The 22,345-nt window shown below is 47.8% G+C and overlaps 1 protein-coding gene across 1 annotated transcript in view; it reads right to left on the bottom strand.

Moving 5' to 3' along the window:
- ADAMTS2 (ADAM metallopeptidase with thrombospondin type 1 motif 2) overlaps positions 1-22,345 on the bottom strand; it is a 245,317-nt gene that overhangs the window by 30,492 nt on the left and 192,480 nt on the right. The window contains exons 6-10 of the mRNA XM_029218215.1: positions 19,824-19,980; positions 15,052-15,157; positions 14,257-14,400; positions 13,766-13,898; positions 13,037-13,150 (exon numbers count right to left, since the gene is read on the bottom strand). Coding sequence (XP_029074048.1) covers positions 13,037-13,150; positions 13,766-13,898; positions 14,257-14,400; positions 15,052-15,157; positions 19,824-19,980 — 654 coding nt within the window. The remainder of the gene's footprint in view (positions 1-13,036; positions 13,151-13,765; positions 13,899-14,256; positions 14,401-15,051; positions 15,158-19,823; positions 19,981-22,345) is intronic.

Below are 22,345 nucleotides of genomic sequence, written 5' to 3'. Positions count from 1 at the left end.
TAGAGGCAGAACAGCCAGAAGTTTAGCTGGAAGATCAAAGAAAGAGACAAAGAGAACCTGGCTAATCCCACTGTTCTAGGGGTGGAGGTGGGAAGCTGTGTGGCCTGGGTGACTATGCATATGCCCAAGGCTGTGATCTCTGAGGGGCAATATCAACAGCTGCATGCTGCAGGGCAAATAAAATTTATTGAAACAGTGCATCCAAGTCACTAAAGAAATAAACAGGTAAACAAGCAAACAACAGCACAACAAGGTCTAGGGGAATCACTATCCAGAGTTTCTTCAATGTATCATCTAAAATGTCCAGTTTCAACAAAAATTTCTGAGACGTGAAAAGAAACAGGAAAGTGAAATCTATACACAGGAAAGTAAGCAGGCAACAGAAGCTGCCTTTGAGGAGTCCCAAATGTTAGAATTAGCAGACAAAAATTTCAAAATAGCTATTATAAATATGTTCAAAGAACAAAAGGAAAAACCATGTCTAAAGAACAATGCCTCACCAAATGGCATCAGGAAAGAGATAGAAACTAAAAAAACACAAACAAAAAGAAAAAAAAAAGAAAAAGAAATTATGTAGTTTAAAAACAAATGAAAAATTCACTAGAGGGCTCAGTAGTAGATTTGAGCTGACAGAAGACTCCATGAACTTGAATATAGATCAATAGAAATTATGCAATCTGAAGAGAAGAGGGGGAAAAAAATAAAGAAAAATGAACAGAGCCTCTGAGAAACATGGAAGACTATAAGTTCACTGAAATGTGCACAGTAAAAGTGCCAGAAGGAGAGGACACAGAGAAAGGAGTAGAAAATATTCAAAGAAATAATGTTTGAAAACTTCCAAAATTTTATTAAAAACATTAACATACACATCCAAGAAATTTAACCAAGTAAGGTAAATGCAAAGAAATCCACACCCAGACACAATATAGTCAAATATAGAAAGACAAAGGTAAAATGTCAAAAGAAGCAAAAGAAAAATGACTCACTGGAAGCCCAATAAGATTAACAGCTGACTTTAATCAGAAATAATGGAGGCCAGAGGTAATGGTGTCAACCAAGAATCATATCCAACAAAACTACTTCTCAACAATGAAAGTGAAATAAAAATATTCCCAGATAAACAAAAACTGGGAGAATTCATCACTAGCAGACCTGCCATATAAGAAATACTAAATTAGGAGTTTGGGATTAACATACACACACTACTATATATAAAATAGATAACCAACAAGGACCTACTGTATAGCACAGGGAACTCTACTCAATATTCTATGATAAACTATATGGGAAAAGAAACCGAGAAAGAATGAATATATGTATATGTATAACTGAATCACTATGCTATACACCTGAAACTAACACAACACTGTAAACCAACTATACTCCAATAAAATTGTAAAAAAAGAAATACTAAAGGAAGCTATTTAGGCTGAAAGCAAGTGACACCAGAGAATAATTCAAATCCACATGAAAAGACAGAGTTCTGGAATGGACAAATTTCTAGAAAGACACAGACTACCAAAACTGATTTAGTAAGATCTAAAAATTGGAATAGACCTATAACAAGAGATTGAATTAGTGATTTAAAACTTCTCACAAAAAATAGCCAAAGCCAGATGACTTCACTGATAAATTCTACCAAACGCTTAAAAAAATTAATACCAATCCTTCAAAAACTCTTTCAAAAAACGGAAGAGAAGATTTTCCCAATTCATTCTATGAGGATAATATTACCCCAATACAAAAATCAAAGATATCAAAAGACAAAAACTACAGAACAATATCTCATGAAAATAGACTTAAAAATTCTTCAACAAAATTCTAGCAAATCAAATCCATAGTAAAAGATTATACACCATTACCAAGTGAAATTTATCCTAGGAATTCAAGGTTTAACATCTGAAGATCAATCAATGTAATAAACCATATCATCAGAATAAAGGAAAAACTGTATGATTACCTCAAGACTCAAAAGATAAAACTGGCAAAATCCAACATCCTTTCCTGAAAAAAGCACTCAAAAGACAGGACTAGAAGTTCCTCAAGCTGATAAAGGACATCAGTGAAATACCTCAGCTAACATCATGCTTAATGGTAAAAGAATGAATGCTTTCCCCCTAATCAGAAGCAAGACAGGGGTGTCTGATCACACCACTTCTAGTCAACATTGTACTGAACATTCTAGCCAGGACAATTAGGCCAGAAAAAGAAGTAAAGGGCATCCAGATTGGAAAGGAAGAAGTAAAACTATCTCTATTTGCAGATGAATTGACCTTCTATATAGCAAGTCCTACGGAAACCACTAAAAAACTATTAAAGTTAATTTAAAAAGTTCAGTGAGATTGCAGGATTCAAGGCCAATATACAAAAATCTATTGTATTTCTATAAACTAGCAGTGAATGAACTGAAAATGAAATTAAGAAAACAGTTCTATCAGGGACATAGAGAACAGACTGGTGGTTGCCAAGGGGGAGGGGGGTGGGAGAGGGTTGGATTGGGAGTTTGGGATTAGCAGATGCAAACTGGTATATATAGAATGGATAAACAACAAGGTCCTACTGTATAGCACAAGGAGCTATATTCAATATCCTGTGATAAACCATAATGGAAAAGAATATGAAAAAGAATATATATATATATTTGTATAACTGAGTCACTTTGCTGTACAGCAGTAAGTAACATAACATTGTAATTCAACTAAGAAATTAGAAGTATTTTGAGTTAAAAAAAGAAAACAATTCTATTTACAATAGCATCAAAAAAAAGAAAAAAGAAAAGGAAAAAAACCTTAGGAATAAATTGAAGAAAAAAATGCAAAACTAGTACACTGAAAACTACAAAACATTGTCGAAAGAAACAGAAGATCTAAGTAAATGGAAAGACATCCCATGTTCATGGATCAGAGTTTAATATGGCAGCACAGTCATATCTCAGAGATACTGCTGGTTCGGTTCCAGACCACCACAATTAAGCAAATATCAAAATAAGGAGGGTCACATGAATTTTTTTGGTTTCCCAGTGCATGTTAAAGTTATGTTTACACTATACTGTAGTCTATTAAGTGTGCCATTATGTCTTAAAAAAACAATGTACATATCTTTTTTTTTTTTTGCGGTACGCAGGCCTCTCACTGTTGTGGCCTCTCCCGTTGCGGAGCATAGGCTCCAGATGCGCAGGCTCAGCGGCCATGGCTCATGGGCCCAGCCGCTCCGCGGCATGTGGGATTTTCCCGGACCGGGGCACGAACCTGTGTCCCCTGCATCGGCAGGTGGACTCTCAACCACTGTGCCACCAGGGAAGCCCAACAATGTACATATCTTAATTTAAAATATTTTATCGCTAAAAAATGTACATATCTTAATTTAAAATATTTTATCGCTAAAAAATGGTAACCATCAACTGATAATGCAGGGCTGCCACAAAATTTCAATTTGTAAAAAAAAAAAAAAGTAATGTCTGCAAAGAACAATAAAGCAAAGTCCAATAAAACGAGGGATGCCTGTACTCCCCATACTGATCTGTAGATTCAATGCAACACTTATGCTGGAATTTTGCAGAAATTGAGAAACAGCTCCTAAAATTCATATCAAATGTCAAACGATCAGAAATAGCCAAAACAATCTTTAGAAACAACAAAGTGGAAGGACTCAGACTTCTGTATTTCAAAGCTTACCACAAAACTACAATAATCAAGACAGTGTGGCCCTGCCATAAGGACAGACAAAATTATTCATGGAACAGAATGCAGAGTCCCTAAAAGAACCTTTACATATGATCAACTGATTTTTAACAAAGGTACCAAGTGATTCAATGGAAAAAGAATAGCTTCTTCAACAAATGGTGCTGAGACAACTGGATATTCGCATGCAAAAGAATAACGCTGGACTCCTTCCTCACGCCTTACACAAATATTAACTGAAAATGGATCATAGATCCAAATGCAAGAGCAGGAATACATCTTCTTGACCTAATGGCAATGGTTTCTTAGTTACAACACCAAAACACGAGTGACAAAAGAAAGAATATCTAAATTGGACTTCACCAAAGTTAAAAGCTTTTGTACATCAAATGATACGATCGTGAAAGTGAGAAGACAACCCACATAATGGGAGAAAATATTTGCAAACCATATATCTGAGCAGTCTGATAAGGGATTTGTACCCAGAATGTATAAAGAATGATTATAACTTGATAATAAAAAGATACCTCAATTAAAAAATAAGCAAAGGATAATGAATAGACATTTATCCAAAAAAGATATATACAAGTTGCCATTAAGCCCATGTAAAGGTGCTCAAAACCACAATGAGATAACACTTCACATCCACTGGGTTGGTTATAATAAAAACACAGGTAATAAGTTTTGGTGAGGACATGGAGAAATTGTTAGTAGGAATGTAAAAAGGTACAGCTGCTTTGGGAACGAGTTTGGCAGTTTCTCAAAATGTTAAAAATAGTGTTACTATAAGAGCCAACAATTCCACTCCTAGACACATATTCAAGAAAAATGATACATCCACGCAATAACTTGGACACGAATGTTGATAGCAGCATTTCTCATAATAGCTGAAAAGAGGTAGCAGCTCAAATGTCCATCAACTAATAAACGGATAAATAAAAAACAGTATATGTATACAATGAATTATTATAGAGCAACGAAAAGGAATAAAGTACTGACACATAATACAACCTGGATGAACCATGAAAACATTATGCTAACTGAATGAAGCCAGTCACAGAAGGATGCACATTGTACAATTCCATTTGTATGAAATGTTCAGAAGAGGCAAATCTAAGGAGACAGAAAGTAGACTAGTGATTGCCGAGGATTAAGGGGGAGGGGGGATGAATCGGAGTGACTGCTAATGGTTACAGGGCTTCTCTTTGGAGTGACAAAAATGTTCCAAAATTTGATTGTTGTGATGGCTGTACAACTCTGTGAATATACTGAAAACCATTGAATTGTACATTTTAAATGGGTGAATTTAAATGTGAGTCACATCTTGATGAAACTGTTAGGGGAAAATAAAACAGGTGGCAGGTGGAGTTGGTATGTGTGCTCTAGCCTGCTCTAGAAGGTTGAGCAAAATATTTTTTAATTTTCAGTAATTTAGAGAAGTTATTGGTGATGTTATGTGAACATGTAGATGATCAAATTTGCTATCTAGTGTGCTTCTGGATATGGATTTCAGGGTATTTCAGGTTTTCTTGGTCAGAGCCTGATTTTAAATGCTTTTTGGATTAGCAACTCAGTAACTGTTGCTGTCAACATTCTTATTGTAGGGGCAATATTCTGAGCTTTACATTGCCTTTGATGTTGTCAACATTTCATGTCAAAATCAGAAAGAAGTTTAAATGCTTTTCCAATGTGTTCATCTGATTCCCTCCTCTTCATTAACTGCATTGTTAAATGCTTCAAGAGCCTGTTACTTATTTCGCTTTGATATTTATCTCTTCCTTCTAATGAATGCTTTAGTTTGATCTGAAAACTTATTTCGTTATAATTAAATTTTTGAAGTCAGATTTATTGCTACTGATTTCTTTACTCATTTTAAACTTTTATTTATTTTCTACTGATTTTTATCTGAATTTTCTTTAATAAATATATTTGAAAATGGTAAAAGAAGGTATCTTTATACATATATCTAAATCAGAAGTCTGTCGTTTCTCCCTTACTTTATTGAAGCATTCTGAAACAACTTTCAAAATTGCAGTTAAACTAGTAACAGCTTTATCAACATTTTGAATAAACTTTTTGCATCCCATCTGCATTCAGGTTTCTCTCCTAGACTTTGAAAATTATTTTTAGTGCTCCTTGTGTTTTGTAATGTGTATGTTTGGAGGTCTGGACAGTTTTTAAATAAACGAACCATCTTATTAAACTTAGCATTTCCAAAGAAGTATCCAAGTTGGATCTGTGTTAGTGTCCCATCTACAAGACAAACCCCAGAAGAAAACAAACTATTGCTAAGATAGAAGTAATCACAACCTCTAGTATATGTGAGGCCCCTTTTCTCCAATCAATTGAGGAGACTGTGCTAAACACAGCACATATTCTGCAACAACCCTGGGTGAGTTGGCACAGAGGCAGTAAGAGTATTTCTAGAAGCTATTCTTACACCTGTATAGAAACAACAACCTAACCGTACACATACGGTACTAAAAACCATGTAAATAAACCAATAAATATACCCCAAATCCAATTTATCCTTAGCCAAAGCCACAAAACACCCACGGCCCCTCTAATGTCAACAGGAGAAATGTATCAGAGGGGAAGGAGGAGTGATCCTAGTTGATTATGGTCAGTGAAAATATATGACCATGTGAACACATTGTGAGGCCTGTCCCAGGGCCCTGGAAGGGGCTTATGCAAGTATGGGGCCCTGAAGCTTATGCATCGTCAGCTTCATGGTAAACCCATCTCTGCTCCCTTCTCAAAACCTTCTGGGGTTCCCCACTGCTGCAGGATTTAGACTAGCCCTGTGGCCTGGCTCCTACACACCAACCCTGCTCCATCTCCCACTGCCACACCAGGCACGGGAGCACTGACTGCTCTCTGAACAGACCACGCTGCCTTTGGGAGCTCCTCTGCGAAAGAAGCCCTAGCTCCATTTCCTCCCCCACCCCTGCAGTAATGCAGGGATCCCCCTGCAGAACAGAGACGCTCACTCCCCCAGCTGTGGAGAGCTGCTTGTTGCTCATGGCTGACAGCTGAATCCCTTTATAGGAAATGCCCTCAGCCAAAGACAGCTGCCTAGCCCGGAGTCATGCCCTTTTCCTGGGGACAGCCACGGCCAGAGGTCAAGGTGGGGGACAACTCTGAAAGGCCAGCCCGGAGCGCCGGGCAGGGTAGGCTGAACCTACGTTGTGACCACACCACTGTTCAATGACTCTCTCTCTCTGCAGGTGTTGATACTGAGCATGCTCCTCAGGAAACACCTTGCCATCAGATCTCTGTCTCAGAGCCCACTTCCTGGGCAGCCAAGCTCCCGTCTCCATGCCCACGTTGCTCCCATGTATCCCTCCTGGTTCTCGGCTCTTGTCTCCTTAGATTTGTGCACATCTCTGCTTGGGAGCTCACCTTGCCTCTTCTTCCTTACACAGGCCTCTCACTCCTCCCAACCAGCTGAAGCGCTCCCAGGCCTGCCTTTGCACCAGTCTGAGCCCACAGGAGGCTCTGCAGAGGCTGCCATTCCCTGGATTCTCCTTCCCGGGCTCTGGGCAAGTGATCAAGGGCTCCACCACCACCAGATTGGGCACCCGGGCACATGGCCAACAAGCACAGTCATGAGCTACCTGGGGTCCGGCAGGCCTGGCTCCAGGTCACCAGTGATGCTGTTCACATCCTTCCCGGGCCACAGTTACCTCATCTCTCACCTCAGAGCTCCCCTCACTCAACCAGGGAAGGCAAAGACCCACAGAAATTCTTGCTAGTGTCCCCCTCAGCTGGTGGAGCAAGGGGAGGGCTGGCAGGAAAGGAGGAGGGCCCAGGCAGGGGAATGCTGTGGACCGAATATTTGTGTGCCCCAAAATTCACATGTTGAAGCCTAACTCCAAAGTGATGGTATTAGAATGTGGCGCCTTTGGGAGGTGATTAGGGTGGAGCCCTCATGAATGAGATTAGTGCCTTTAAAAGAAGACAAGAGAGAGATGATTTCTCTCTCCAAAATGTGAGGACAGGGAGAGAAGATGGCAGTCTGCAACCCTCACCAGAATCCGACCATGCCGATACCCTGATCTCGGATTTCCAGCCTCCAGAACTGTAAGGAATAAGTGCCTGTTGTTTAAGCCACCCTAGTCTCTGGCTTTTTGTTATAGCAGCCCCCATTGACTAAGACAAAGAGGATGGGAAGGGTCCTGGCACCTCTGAAGGTTGTGACGGGGTCCAGCCTCTAAATCACTGGTGGGCATGGAAACCAAGGGCCAGGGGGATGGCAGAGGCCACATAGTGGTCCCCCTGTCCCCACTGAACAAATTGGTCCCCAGTTTGTAAATGGGGAGCTGGGCATGGGACAACTCAGGACACTCCACAGGCCTATGGTGTGATGGATCACCTCCTCCGCAGACTTGGGTCCAACCAAACGCACAGAGGCAACACACGTGCACTGTAGAAAATATGAAAGCAAGGCAAAGCAGAAAGACAGGAAAATCACCCTTAATTCCACCACTCAGAAGCTGTCCCTCTAATATTTGGTTTATTTACTCCTGGATGATGATGAGCATTTAAAAGAGTGCAATTATCCCAAATGAACAATTTTATACTCTGATGCCTCAGTGTTATTATAAAAGAAACATGTTTAATATTATTAAAATGCTTTATAAACATATGTTTAAATGCCTACAAATATTTCATCCAATAGAGAGGTTTAAACATTTAAAAGCACAAAGTCACATGTCATGAGTGAATTCAGAGCCCACACGTACCCATGGACAATCCTGACCAGGGCTGCCTCCGGTACCAGGATAAGTACCACGGAGAGCGCTGGTGCACCTAAGCAGGGCTGGGAACACTGCCAGGTTGGTCTGAAAGCCTGAAAGGCAGGCTGTTCTTTTCAGGAAGTGCACATTTAGCATTTCTGAACCACTGTGATCCTGGGTTTCCGTTCTCCACCCGCCAGCATGTCCCAAGCTGGTACCATGTGCCAGGAGCCTGGGATGTGAGGATAACTGAGTCGGACACTTAGGTGACTCACCCGAGGGGTAAAGGGTGGCTCAAGGTCACACAATGAGGAGGGAGGACCCAGGGCTTAAACTCCCATGCCCAGCCCGTGGGCTGTCCCTGTTGCTAGGCCTGCCTGCCAGTTCTCGACTATGCAGCAAAACATGGGGCATCACAGGGCCTCTGCACTCTGGATAAGCACCGTGGCACATGTTTCTGAAACAGTCCTTCTGATTTCAGGAAAACTTAGGGGGGGCGTTGCTTCCCCAAGACACTGCCGTTGAATGTGAGACACATGAAGGACTCTTCCCTGACAAGACACACTGACGCAGGAGCCACCCTGACCCAGCTGGATCTGCACCCCACCCATGACCCTGACCCTGGCTCAGGCAAGGAGGGCAAGGTGAGCCCACCAGCCTGGCCTGCAGGGTAGAGGCACCTGGGGGGACCCTCTGTGCTTGGCCTGACCCTGCCTCCAGGGTATCCAGGGCATACACTGTGTGGCCACAGGGCGCACCTCTCTGAGAGCAGATCTGAGCCGTGTCCCCAGCACCCTGGACAGGGCAGGTGATGAAGCAGGCTCAGGAACAGCCATCATCAGTTCAATCAGTCCTTCCCTCTCTCCCACCATCACCCAGTCTCCTGCGGAGCCATGTGTGTTAATCGGGTCTTTTGTTTTCTGGATTCTGATGCTTCGACTTCTGGGCCTTGCTGACCCTGGGGGCACTGTCCCTCCCAGGGTTAGCCAGTTCCTAGAAATAGTAAACAACTCATCCACAAGTGCAATTTTCAAGTGCAAACCAATCAATCCAGAGCACACAGAGCCACCTCCTTCATCAGGGCTCCTAAATTCCAGGCCACCATCCTCCATCCTAATCACTCCAGGGCCAGTCAGGTACCAGACAACTAGGGGCAGCCCCTATGGCCCAGAGCCCACTGAAATTATTCACAGCAGCCAAACCTAAGCCTGCTTACCTTGCCTTGCCATTCCTTTCTGCAGAAACTGGAGTTCCTGCCGCCCTCTGCTCTCCAACTGATCCTGATGCTTCCCTGTGTGCCCGACAGCCCCCCTTCACCCCCCTGCCACGGTGTGGTGTGGCCCCTCCCTTTGGGACTTGTGAGGAACAAACTATCTTGTCAATGGCAATTGTCTTGATCTGTTGGCCCTACTGTACCTCAACTTTTCTACTAATACATTATATTTTAAAACATCATGCTCCTCTCATCCACCCTCCCCAGCCATCCTCATCACGCTCCCACCCAATGAGGCCCCCCCGCCTGAAGCACTGGTCCCACGTCTCTTTACCCTTTGGGATTTGGCTGGGGCCGCTGACCAGGAAGCCTCTCTGAGCTCCCGACAGGCCCCTCCCCAACCCGTTCCTCACCACCATGTCATGGCTGCCTCGTCACGTTCGTGGCCAACCCCCACAGACAGCGAGGTCTGATGGAGGCAGAGGGAGCCTGACACATGGATGGATGGATGAATGTGAAGCTGACGTGGCTGATCAGCCTAATCCTCAGGTCCACTGCCCACATCTACGTCCAAGAGCAACGAGCTCACCTCTCCCCTCTCAGCCAAACACGCCTGCCCACAACTCCTGATTCCATGAGAAAAGCCGTGTGCCCACTGGCCCTCATCCCTCTCCACTTGATCTCACCAACACATGCACTCTGCACCCTTCACACCCCACTGTGGGAACCCAGGCAGACAATGAAAAAGCCATCAAACTGAGGGGCAGGCAGTGGAGTTGGCTCATCTGTAGTTTTGTTCCTTCTCCCCAGGTCATCTCTGTGGATGGAATATAGATACATTGTTCCGTCTCTGGGAAATGGTGGGTGTAGGAAACTGTGAGTAAGCAGCGATATAATCCAGTGCTGGAGGCCAAGACGGGAGGATGCGCTTGGGATGACCCACTGTGGACATGAGGACCCCAGGCAGAGCCTGAGTGCTGTGTGAGCCCCTGCCAGGGGTCTTGCAATGGGGGCAGAGAGGGACGGAAACGGACAGCTGAGCTTGGCAAAGCCCTGGTCCCTGAGATGACCTGCTATTTCTCCAACCTGCCTAGACTTTCCCCCTGCTCCCTTCTGCCTCTCCTCTCTCCCGGGCCCTGTGGCTGTTCTTGCAGGAAAGGGAGAGACAAAGGATGATTGCTTTCCAAATATAAGATTACATTGCAATAGGAAACTCATAGAGGCAGAGGGTTCTGATAGGCCCCCCGGGAGGTGCCCTGCCCGTCCTCCTCTCTCCCTTTGCCCCTCCAGCCCCACTCCACACACACACACCAGGGATCCCTCACCTAGGTCAGCTTTCTACCTATGCTCCTTGTGAACGAGGGCAGGCTGAGCTAAGCCCCAGCTCCACCCCCTCAATCAGCACAAGACTGTTTTTTAATACATAAAATGATGGGGTTTTTACTGGGCTAAATGAACTAAGGGTCCTACCACCAAAAAGAGTGAAAGGTCGTCACTGAGTCAGTGTTTTCTGTGAGAAAGGGTACTTTGGCCACATCTGCCCACCTTCCTCACCAGACCCCACACCCACACCCACACCCTGCCCAGGAGAAGTGGGCCAATCAGCTGGCGGTCAGGCACTCTTTGGCCCACATTTTGTAGTGGTCAGTGGTCCTGTGGGTGAAGACCAGCCACACACACCCCTGGGTGAGCACACTGTGCAGGGTCTGCTCCCACTCCTTCTCTCCACCCAGGGCTGGACTTGGAGGGGCAGACCGGGGGAAGGAGGCCATGCTGAGCTAGTCTCATTCACCAGTTTAGCACTTACTGGGCTCCCCACTGGGGTTAAAGCAGATGTTTTGGGGCCCCATTCCCTCCCTCGAGCTCCTGTGGGGAGCAGGGCTATGAGGTCAGTTCTGGCATTACTAAGTCCCTGGAGTATTACTAACAACATTTCATTTCCAACTTCTGACAGTTCATTAAGTCTAGGGGCACAGCTAAATCACCCGGGGCACCTCTTAAAAATACCGTTCCCCACGTCTTCTAACAGAAACATACGCGTGAATGTTCATTAGCGGCACTATTCACAAATACCAAGAGGTGGAAAAAAACCAAATGTCCATCAAACGATAAACAAATGTGGTATATCCATACAGTGCAATGTTATTTGGCCATAAAAAGGAATGAAGCACTGATATCTGCTCCAACACAGATGAACCTTGAAGTTATTATGCTAAGTGAAGAAGGCCAGACACGAAAGGCACATAGTATATCATTCCACTTATGTGAAATTCCAAAATAAGCAAACCCACAGACAGAGAAAGCAGATTAGTGGTTGCCAGGAGCTGGAGAGAGGAGAGAAATGAGGCGCCACTGCTTAATGCAGCCTCTCTTTGGCGTGATGAAGAGTTTTGGAAACTGGATAGCGGTGATGGTTGCACAACATTAGGAAGGTACGAAAAGCCCCTGAAAGTGGTTAAAGTGATGAATTTTACGTTATGTGAACTTTACCATCATTTTACAAATAAAGAGCCAAACAAAACAATTCTCAGTCCTCATCCCAAATCAAAATCTTCAGGGTGGACCTGGAAATCCGTAACTTTAAAAAGCTCTGCCAGGGCTTCTAAAATAAAGCAGCATTTAAGACCTGCGGTGTAGGAACCTCAGGCTCAGGTGGTTTGGGTGCCTTCCTAGGCCTGACTCTGGGGGACACGTGCTGGAGTCTTCTCCTGGGCCTCACTGGATGCTGCTGTGTCTGCGTGTCTTCCCTGGGCTGAATCCTCCTGGATTAGGCTTAGGCTCACCTGCATAAGCCAGCCCCCTAGCAAGTGCTTGGCGGAGGAGTGGGAGTGCGATTTCATCTGAACCGATGAGAATCAGGCCCGGAGTTTGGGCTGGAAGGAGAAGCCCTTTGTTCTGCTGCTTTGGAAGTAGGAGGTGGGAAGGTGGGAAGAGGGCCTGGGGCAGCAGGCAGGCGCTGGTGGGTGGCCATCCACCTACCTCCAGGGACAAGTCTGCCCACCAGGGACCAAACACCAAGGCGCCAGAGAATAGAAAGGCCAAGCCTGATGTTGGGCCTGAGGATCCCGTGGTCACCAGAATGTTGGCCAATATTGGCCTCAAGATGAGGTGACCCAGTCACCCACAGTGTGCAGGGGGAGATGGAAGGCTGCTGGAACCCTGAAACTGGTCCTCAGAGGAGGGGATTCCTGCAGTGGGGCTTGAAGCACATTGAGGGACTCTGAGACACCAGGTTCCCTCCTGTAGAAGAAAGAGTGCACGGGGCAGAAGCTGTGGAGTGTGGGGTTTTTAGAAATGAGGAAGGGGTCCCCTGAGAAGACCCCTGGCCCCACTCCGAGGGCCCTGCGGGGCCTGTCCCTGGAGACCTGTGCATGTCACAGTGCCTGCCCTCTGCCCCAACTCACCTTGCCGGGTGCACACATGGTCCCATCCAGGGGAGGCCCCTTCTTCGTCTTGCAAAAGTAAGGGTTGTCAGGGTGGCTGCACCACAGCTGCTTGCAAGGGTCAAAGGTCCGGAACTGGAAGAGAGCACCAGGAGCTAGCCAGGCCACCTCCCACTTCAGGGACTCTCCAGGGGTGCCGCCCTGTCACCCAGAGTCCTCTTGCACAGCTGTGGAGCCAGAAATGACTTGTCCACACATGACAGGCCTGTGTGGTGCCCTGAGCTGTGTGTGACTCTGGGGCAGTGAGGACCTCAAGCAGACAGCACGGTGCTTCACATCTTTGCAGGCTGCTTGGCCTCCCCGGCCTCCAGACCTTGGTGGCTGCACCTCTCACAGAGCCTGGACAGAAAGCTGGGCACAAGTGTGCTTGGCATGAAGGCTTGGTGGCCTTCCTCTGGCCCAGGCAGGAGGGGCGGTCATTGCAGGGTCCCATGAGCACCCGCTGTTCACCTGCTGAACACTCCACTGCCTCAATCCCTCCTAAAGCCATGTCTGGGCCAGCCAGGAGGGCACTGGGTACCGACTGGGGAAAGAGCAGTGGGTATGGAGGGAGAGGCTGCTGTTTTGGAGGGCTGCTCCACCCTGTGCCAGGGAGCCACCCAACACCAGCCGCCTCCCAGGAAGCCAGGCCGATCTGGGGCAGACTCCCCCCGCCCAGCCCTTGGAGGTGTCGTAGGCTCCCACACTCACCGCGGTACACATCATGTAGCCAAGGCCGAAGTCAAAGCGGCACTGTTCGTTCATGGAGTAGTGCAGCCCCGGGAGCTGGGGCAGTGCTGGCCAGTCGTGGGTGAAGGGGTCATCCCGCAGGCAGTCATAGGAGCTGGGAGGGGACACATGGGTGCCACAAGCTGCCTTCAACAGAACTGGCCATCTAGCCCAGGAGGCAGCTGAGGCCCCTCATGGAGCCTTGGGGGTGGGCCTGCCTGCACACCCCAGCCCTAGGCTGTGCTGCCTCAGTTTCCCTGCTGCACCTGTTTTCTTTGGCATAAGCTACCCAGGACCAGGCGTCCATTAAAGGTACAGCTGTCATAACCACTTTCCATCCAAAACCTAGCCCCCAACAATGGGATACCCCCGTCCTGTACTGCTGTCCCCCTCTCCCCTTCCCTGCACCTCAGGCTGGAGGTGCTGAGACCGGCACTTCGGGTTCGTCTTTGGGAGACACAGGTGGTACTCACTGCAGGTAGCGGCTCAGCTCCTGCTGGCTGCAGCGGGACCAGTGGAAGCGGTGGAAGGCTGCCTGCACCAGGGGCGCCATGATGCTGCCCAACCGCACCTCATCACCGCAGCGGTTGCCCTGCCCATCGTGCTCCATGCCCAGCCTGTGCGGGAAGACAAGGCAGCCTCACTGGACCCTCACCTGGCCGCATTCACCTGTCAGCTCCACCCCACCCTTATGCTCAGAGGGCACCCCTAACCTCCCCGAGCTGCCCCCCCCCCACCTTAGTTGGCTTGGTCTGCCCTGAGCAAGGTGGTACCCATTTTCTACCAGCTAACTTTAAAGTCAGGGGCACTCTGAGGTGAGAGCATCCAGCAGCAGCCCCCTCAGGTATCCTGTCCCCAAGGCAGAGCACTGTTACATGAGAATGCAATGGAGGCAGAGGCATCCACAGCCCTCTCTACACACCCAGCAGTGTGCACACCCAGGCGGAGTAACTTCCCCAACTCCAGCTCTATGCTCCTGGGGAAGGCTCTCTCAGAGCCTCAGCTACGCATCTGTAAAATGGGGTAAGAAGACCCCCCCACCCTGCCCAGGTGCTTGAATGGCATAATGGGTGGAAAGCCCCCAGCTCCTGCCTGGGGCGGCCTTCAGCAGAAAGTGGGCCTCCAGCTTGTCCTGTGCAGCACGGAGGCAGGACATCACATCCCAAGGGCTTTTCATACAGGTCCTGTCCCTCTCAGGGCACAGAGGAGAAGTGGGGCCCTTTGAACCCCGACCTTCCTCAGACAACAAGGATGGTGAGTCCACTTACACGTGGCCAGTCTCATGGGCCACGACAAACGCTGAGGAGAAGCCGTCCTCGTGGTTCAGGGTGCAGCTGCGGACAGGGTGGCACATCCCAGTGACAGGAGCATAGCCTGGAAGGGGACAAAGGGTAGTTCCAGGTCCCAGGCTCAGAGCCCTGCCCAAATCTGGGGGCCCTGACCCCAACACCCCCAGAGCAAATGAGCAGAGCCAACTGCCCCCGTGGCTGGCATGGTTCAGGAGACCACCTGTCCCCTCCCCCAGGGCAGCGGGCCTCGGCCCTGCCCGTCTGTGGCCACACCGCGGCAAGCTCAGTTTCCCAAGCCCAGGTCTCACCTGCTAAGGCTTTCTGCCACCTCCTTCCCGCTATTCCCTTTCAGGCCACCTCCCGCGCTCCTCCCCCCCCGCTTGGCTGGGTGGCCTTCTGGCCCCTGGGTAGCACATTGTCTCCACACCCGCTCCTGGTGCTGCAAGAACCCTGGCCCCGGTGCCCGGCACCATACCCTGAGCCCACCCCTCGGGACCTTCCCTGGCTCCCTCGTGGTCCATAGGTCCTTCTCTGGGTCCTCAACTGGATGGGTTTCCATAGTGCACAGAAGGCTACAGTGAGGGTGGCCCTGAGCTGTTCATGGGCAGGTCAGGCAAGGACAGCCGAGGTGCTACGCTGCCCTGCTGAGTCATGCAGAGGGGACTGGCTGCGTGGATTGGGGGACAGACCAGCCACAGACAACGGGGCCCTCGGAGCCCTTGGCCCGGCAACTCTGCACTCTGACTGAGGAGATTATGAGCCACATTCCGGCTGAGGGGTCCAGGGGTCTGTCCCGGGCAAGGTGGAGAATGAGGAGGGGCAGCTGCAGCAGGCCAACCCCCGACATGAGATGCCACGGGCCCTCCAGCAGCCCTGTGGGCCCACCCCACCCCTTCAAGGGCTTCTGAAGAGCCACTGAATTCACAGGTAACATTAAGGAGACACAGTGGGTTTTGCCAGCCCAGTTAGAGTGTGTGATCCAAGGAAGCAGTCGGGAATGGAGCCTGACAGGGAATGAGGGCAGGGCTGAGGAATGAGCCTGAACCACCCGGGCAGGAAGGCCAGGAAGGCCTTCCTGTGGCATGGCTGGTCCGTGGAAGAATGACCCCCCTTGACTAGGTTGAGCCCGATCATGGGATGTCTTAAGATGTCCCCAGGGAAGCCTTACAGGACAACATTCTCACCCATGGGGAGGGGGAGGGTGATGGGAGTACATGATGACCCCACCCCAAATGGAGGAAATCCAGAGAACAGGGCCTAGCCACTTGCCCCTGGACAAGATACAGAAGTACATACAGACCTTTGTGTGCCAGAGGGGGCCTCTGTTTAGAAGCCTGGGCGTCCTAGTGGCCCACCAAGTGAGAAGCCAGCCTGTCCTCTGATAAATGGAATATTTATAAATGGAATATTTCCTGCCATATCGATAAACAAAGGATGTCACAGTCACCAATGATTGCAGCCCTCCAACATGAACTGTTGAGCCGTGAGGAAACTCAGGGCTGAAAAGAATACCTGCCATCTAGCAGCCATCAGACTGCAGCCACTCCCTGCTGTGAGCACTGAGGAAACTCAGGATGTAAAAATACTGGCCCCAGATAGCTAAGGTGCATATCAAAGGAATGACTTTAGTGAGCCCAGACTCTTGCATCTTCCCATACATAGAAAAGCACTAAATTCCTTACCTTGAGATATCTGGTTCTCTTTATTTAACAACAATCTTTTGATGTTCCCAATTACCTGCTCTTTGTTGCAAAACTCCTCTATATCCTAGCTCCTCCCCTCACCTCCTTGGAGCAGTTTCTCAGAGTTTTCTGGAACGCTGTCCTCCTGGGCTGCAGTCCTCATTTTGCCCCCAATAAAACTTAACTCGCAACTCTCACGTTGTGAATATATTCTTTTTTAAGTCAACAACCCCGACTCAGTCTCACTCTTCTGAGACCCCACAGGGAGGTCCCAGGCAACGTGCTCCCAGAGAAAAGCACAGAAGGGAAGGAAGTGTGATGGGGGAGTGCTGGTTTTAGACTTGTCTGTAAAAGCATCGTATTGTCTTTTTCCCTTCTAATAAACAGGAAAATCTATGTCATAAAGCATTTTTTGCTCTGTAGATTTTGAGATGATTGTTCTCCCATCAGCGCCAGAGCAAACATTTGTGGTCTTCTCTTTGTCCTTTGCATGCAAAGCTTGCACATGAATACGTGCCTCAGTATGAGTATTTCTCATTCACCTACATTAGCATTAAATGAACCTTTAGGATCTGAAGACTTGAAAATGTACCTGTATTTTTTGCTTTATATCCTTATTTTATTCTGCTGTTATTTTCTTTCTGGAAATCTTTTTAGATAGATATTGTATTTCCTGGATTGAGCCTCTACATCAACTTTTCTCTCATATTTTAATCTTTTTGGATCCATTGACTTTTTATTTCAACTTTTGAATTTTCTATTTTACCCACTGAGAAATGGAATATTGTCTGCCACAAAGGATGTCACAGTCATCAGCGATCGCAGCCACCACCAGTGAGCTGGTGAGCCCTGAGGCAAAGAATACCTGCCTTCTAGCAGCCATCAGACTTCAGCCAATCCCCACGGTGAGCCCTGAGGAAACTCTGGATGTGAAAACACAGGATACTGGCTTCAGATAGCTGAGGTGCATATCAAAGGAATGACTTTAGTGAGCCCAGACTCTTGCATTTTCCCATACACAGAAAAGCAGTAAATGCCTTAACTTGAGGTTTCTAGTATTCTTTAATTAACAGTAATCTTTTGTTCTTATTACCTGCCCTTTGTTGCAAAACTCCTGTGTATCCTAGCTACCCCCTCGCCTCCTCGAAGCAGTTCTCTCAGGGTTACTTGAGATGCTGCCTCAAGGGCTTGAAGTCCTAAAAATTTCTGTGACTCAGCCTTTAGGTTGGGCATTTAATTTTTTAGTCGACACCGTCAAATCTTTTATTTAATGAAAACCCTTTGTTCTCTAATTCTTCCTTGCAACCTGTTCTGGGTTTACAGATGTAGTTCCTCATTCTGGGGATATTACTTTATAAACTGTGCTTTTCCCTTCTTTAAATTATCTGTTTCCTCCGGCGTCAGTTTTAAAATTTTATTTTGCATCTTGGTCCATCCTTTTCATCCTATCGGTTTTTTTCATGTCTGGTAATCCTTGGCTATCCTTTCACAGTTTTAAATGAAGAATGAGGTCACTTAATACAAAGGTTGTATTGGCTTCTCTCCTATGGAACAATTCTGCTCCCTATTAGAGCTCTCACTTGGACCAAGGGCAGACAGGGTGCTCTGTCTGTCAGCTGGCCACACTGGTGTAGGGCTTGAAGGGGAGCTAGCAGCCCCCTCCCAGTGGGGAGGCACCCACACCAACTAGGAGCCATATTCTGTGCTTGGTGGGATCTGGGGTCACACTCTCTGTTCCCATCTGCTTCCCACTGTGGTGCTGATCTGCGTGGCAAAGGGGGCAACAGTAGTGCCTTAGAGGTGTTCTGTTAACGTGAACTAATCCTAGCTCTGATCAGGGGTCACTTAAGAAGTCTTTCTATTTACGTGAATATGACAAGTGGTTGGCAGAGAGAAGCTGCAGGTTAAGAGAGCAGAGCGGTGCATATGAACTAAGTCATGGAAGAAAGTGCTGGAAGGAATCAGCACCTATATCAGATAAATATGCTTATTTTTATAAAAAGGATCACTGGGGCTTCCCTGATGGCACAGTGGTTGAGAGTCCACCTGCCGATGCAGGGGACACAGGTTCGTGCCCCGGTCCGGGAGGATCCCACATGCCGCAGAGCGGCTGGGCCCGTGAGCCATGGCCACTGGGCCTGCGTGTCCGGAGCCTGTGCTCCGCAACGGGAGAGGCCACAACAGTGAGAGGCCCGCGTACCGAGAAAACAAAAAGGATCACTGGAATGATCAACTAGAAACTAATAAAAACGACTATCTGTAGAGGATAGGGGTGAAGTGAAACAGGGTCCACTCCCCTGAATATACATTTTTATATAGGTCGTTAAAGCTCTTTCATTTGAAGTATAATATATGCCATAAGAATGCACAAATCATAAGGACACAACTAGTGAATTATCACAAAGTGATCACACCTGTGTAGCCACCTCCCTGATCAAGAAATGAAACTGTCCACACACTGCAGAAACCTCTTCTTTCTTCCAACAGCGACTCTCTCCCTCCTGACCACTCCTGACTGTTAACACCACAGATTAGTTTTGCTCACTTCCAAACTTGAAATAAATGGAATCATAAGTATATATTCTTCTCTGACTGGCTTATTTCACTCAACATTCACTGCAAGAGATCCATCACGGTGTGGTGTGCATTCCTTGCTATGTGTGAAAATCTTCAACGATGATTGTAGACCTTCAATTTTTTCTTTTAGATCTGTCAGTTTTATATAGTTTGAATTTTTAAGTAAAGTTTCTTAACTGTTAAAGATTGAAAACTTATTCAAATTTGTTTTGTGAAAGCTGGAGGAAGCAAAAAACTCTGAAACCCAGCCTCAGATCCTGTCTGGTCTGAGGCTGCCAGCCCCAGACTCTGCCCATTTCACTACCTTTGATCCTCTCTGTCCCTCCCAGAGATGCAGTTACCTGGGGGAAAGGTCAGAGTTCCTGGTGGTTTGCAAGAGCTAGGAGGTCACTAGCACTTACCCTTCCCCCTCGACGCAGGCCCCCTTGCCCAGACACCCTTCCCAGCCCAGGCCAAGGTTGCCAGGGGGCCCTCGCAGGGCCAGGGGCTCACCTTGCATGCCTGAAGGCCCGAAGTCCTGCCGTGTGAGGAATATGGCGTGATCGTGGTACTCATCGTGGCCGGAGTCTGGCTTCTGCTGGAGGTAGGCCCAGCGGCAAACGTTCTCCAGACTCTGAGAGGGGTTCCCAATCTCAATGAGGCTCAGGGACTGCAGGGGCAGGAGAGACAAACAGAGGGGTTGGCGTCTGGTGGTCCTGATGGGAGCTGAGCAGACCCCATCTACCGGGGACCTGGGCCAGGTGGCGCTAAGCCCAGTCCATTCTCAAGACCCCCTCTCACTTGGCTCCATTCTCCTGAGTGGATGGAAAGGCTCCCCGGCCTTTCCACATAACTGCACGAGTTTCCACACAAAGTCACTGCACAATTTCAGGTGAGACGTGGGAGCCAAGCTCTGAGGCCGTCTAAAGGCTCAAAGAGTCCATTCAGCCCACCCTACCTCCAGGGCCCCTGCATCCTATTTAGCCCCTGCTCTGTGCAGGCCCTGGCCAGGAGGCAAATGCAATGAACCTCGGTCACCCTGAAGAGCTTACATTCTGGCAGGCTCCAGGACAGGGGAGACAGAACTCTCAGTATGACTACAAGCCCAGAGACCTGTGCTTTCCCCTTGATAGAAGCTATTTGCAGAAAACGACACAAAGGAGGGAAAAACCCTGCAGCAAATACAGCAAAGGAGCCACATAAGGAACAGGAGCACAGGGATAATTCCCTCAGGATCCACGGACAGGAAGCCACTGGGAGCAACCACATTCCATTTTGTGTCATGACACATACCTACTAGCCAAGGCTGGCTGCTGGACTGGCAGCAGTGCAGCCTGATCTGCACCATGGCACTGGCATTCACTCTCTCATTCAGTCTTCACAACCACCCGAAGAGGCAAGAAACTGAGGCTCAGAGGGGTCAAGTAACTTGCCCCAGGTCACACAGCTAGGAAGCCTGAAACCAAAGTTTATTTTCAATCCACTGCCCTAAACTTCCTCCACAAATAAAACATACACTGTATCATCTCAAAATCAAGTCTCCTATAAGCTGCGCTCATCCCTTTTCTCTCCACAATCCTCACAGCAGACACTCCAGTTTCTGCTCTCACCACATACTCCCACCATCAAAGTAGTTCCCTCTAGGCAGAGAGTACTGGGCACGTTCTGTTCCACTTTAAGGATACATCTGTCCATAAAGTAGAACTATGCATTCTTTGGTAGACACGTAAGCAGATGTTTTGTCTCTTCTCTTGCATAAATATATCCATCAAGCAGAGCCACATATTTCTCTTTTTGTGTATACGTAGCAGAGAATAAGATATAGGGTATTGTTAGTAAGCCAGCATGTTGCAGAAGAAGGAAGAACGATTCAAGGCCAGGGAGGACTAGTCATTGCCAGGCATCTCGTGAGTTACCCAAGTCAATGGCTTACAAGATGGCAGACCAGTTCCCAAGTCCTAAGCACAGAGCCAATTGCTCCTGAGAGATGAGATTACTTGTTTTAATAAGATATAGTTGAGGGGCTTCCCTGGTGGCACAGTGGTTAAGAATCCGCCTGCCAATGCAGGGGACACAGGTTTGAGCCCTAGTCTGGGAAGATTCCACATGCCACAGAGCAACTAAGCCTGTGCACCACAACTACTGAGCCTGCGCTCTAGAGCCTGAGAGCCACAACTACTGAGCCTGCGTGCCACAACTACTGAAGCCCACGCACCTACAGCCCGTGTCCCGCAACAAGAGAAGCCACCGCAATGAGAAGCCTATGTGCCTCAACGAAGAGTAGCCCCTGCTCACCGCAACTAGAGAAAGCCCGCGCACAGCAACAAAGACCCAACGCAGCCAAAAATAAATAAATTTTTTTAAAAAAGAAAAAAAAAAGATGTAGTTGAATCCTAATGAAGTCAGTCATAGACTGGAGCGAGAGGTCTGGTGGCCAGGACCTGTTAGACATTGGCACAGAGGTGGACAGCCCAGAGGATGCTGGAAAAGGGGAAGGGAGGTACACTCCTGCCCCCCTTGTGATTCGGAGAAGCATGTGACGAGCTCTGGCCAATTAGCTGCGAGTAAAAGTGACGTGTGTCTCTTCCCGGTCCAAGCACTTAATTGCCCACATGAGCGCCTCCAGAGGTCTCTCCTTGTTGGCATGTGAACCAGCATGTTGAGATGGTAGCTGCTCTGTCACCTAAGCCTTGAGTGACAATGAGACCAGAGTCCTCTGCCAATTCACAATGAACATACAAGTGTGAGGGGGAAATCAATCTTTGTTGTTGTAAACTGCGGGGACATGGAGCTTGTTTGTTCCTGCAGCACAGCACGGCCCACCCCACCTGACACAGAAAGGGCAAAGGAAGGGGACGTGGCATCTATATCTCATCCAAGCAGGTCAGCTCAAGACCCTGCCTGGTGATCACTGTCTCCAGAAAACCTTGAGAGGCCACAGCTCTGGAGGAGGAAGTGAGTGAAAGACTCTCCTTTCTAGGGAAGGACCTTTGGGTGGAATGAGAAGGAAGGGACCCTCATGGGTGGATCTGATT

This window comes from Monodon monoceros, unplaced genomic scaffold (genome assembly GCF_005190385.1).
Source record: "Monodon monoceros isolate NGI ecotype Baffin Bay Population unplaced genomic scaffold, NGI_Narwhal_1 Super_Scaffold_12, whole genome shotgun sequence".
NCBI lineage: Eukaryota > Metazoa > Chordata > Mammalia > Artiodactyla > Monodontidae > Monodon > Monodon monoceros.
The sequence above is the reverse complement of the archived record's forward strand: the minus strand, read 5'-3'. Positions and strand labels throughout refer to the sequence as shown.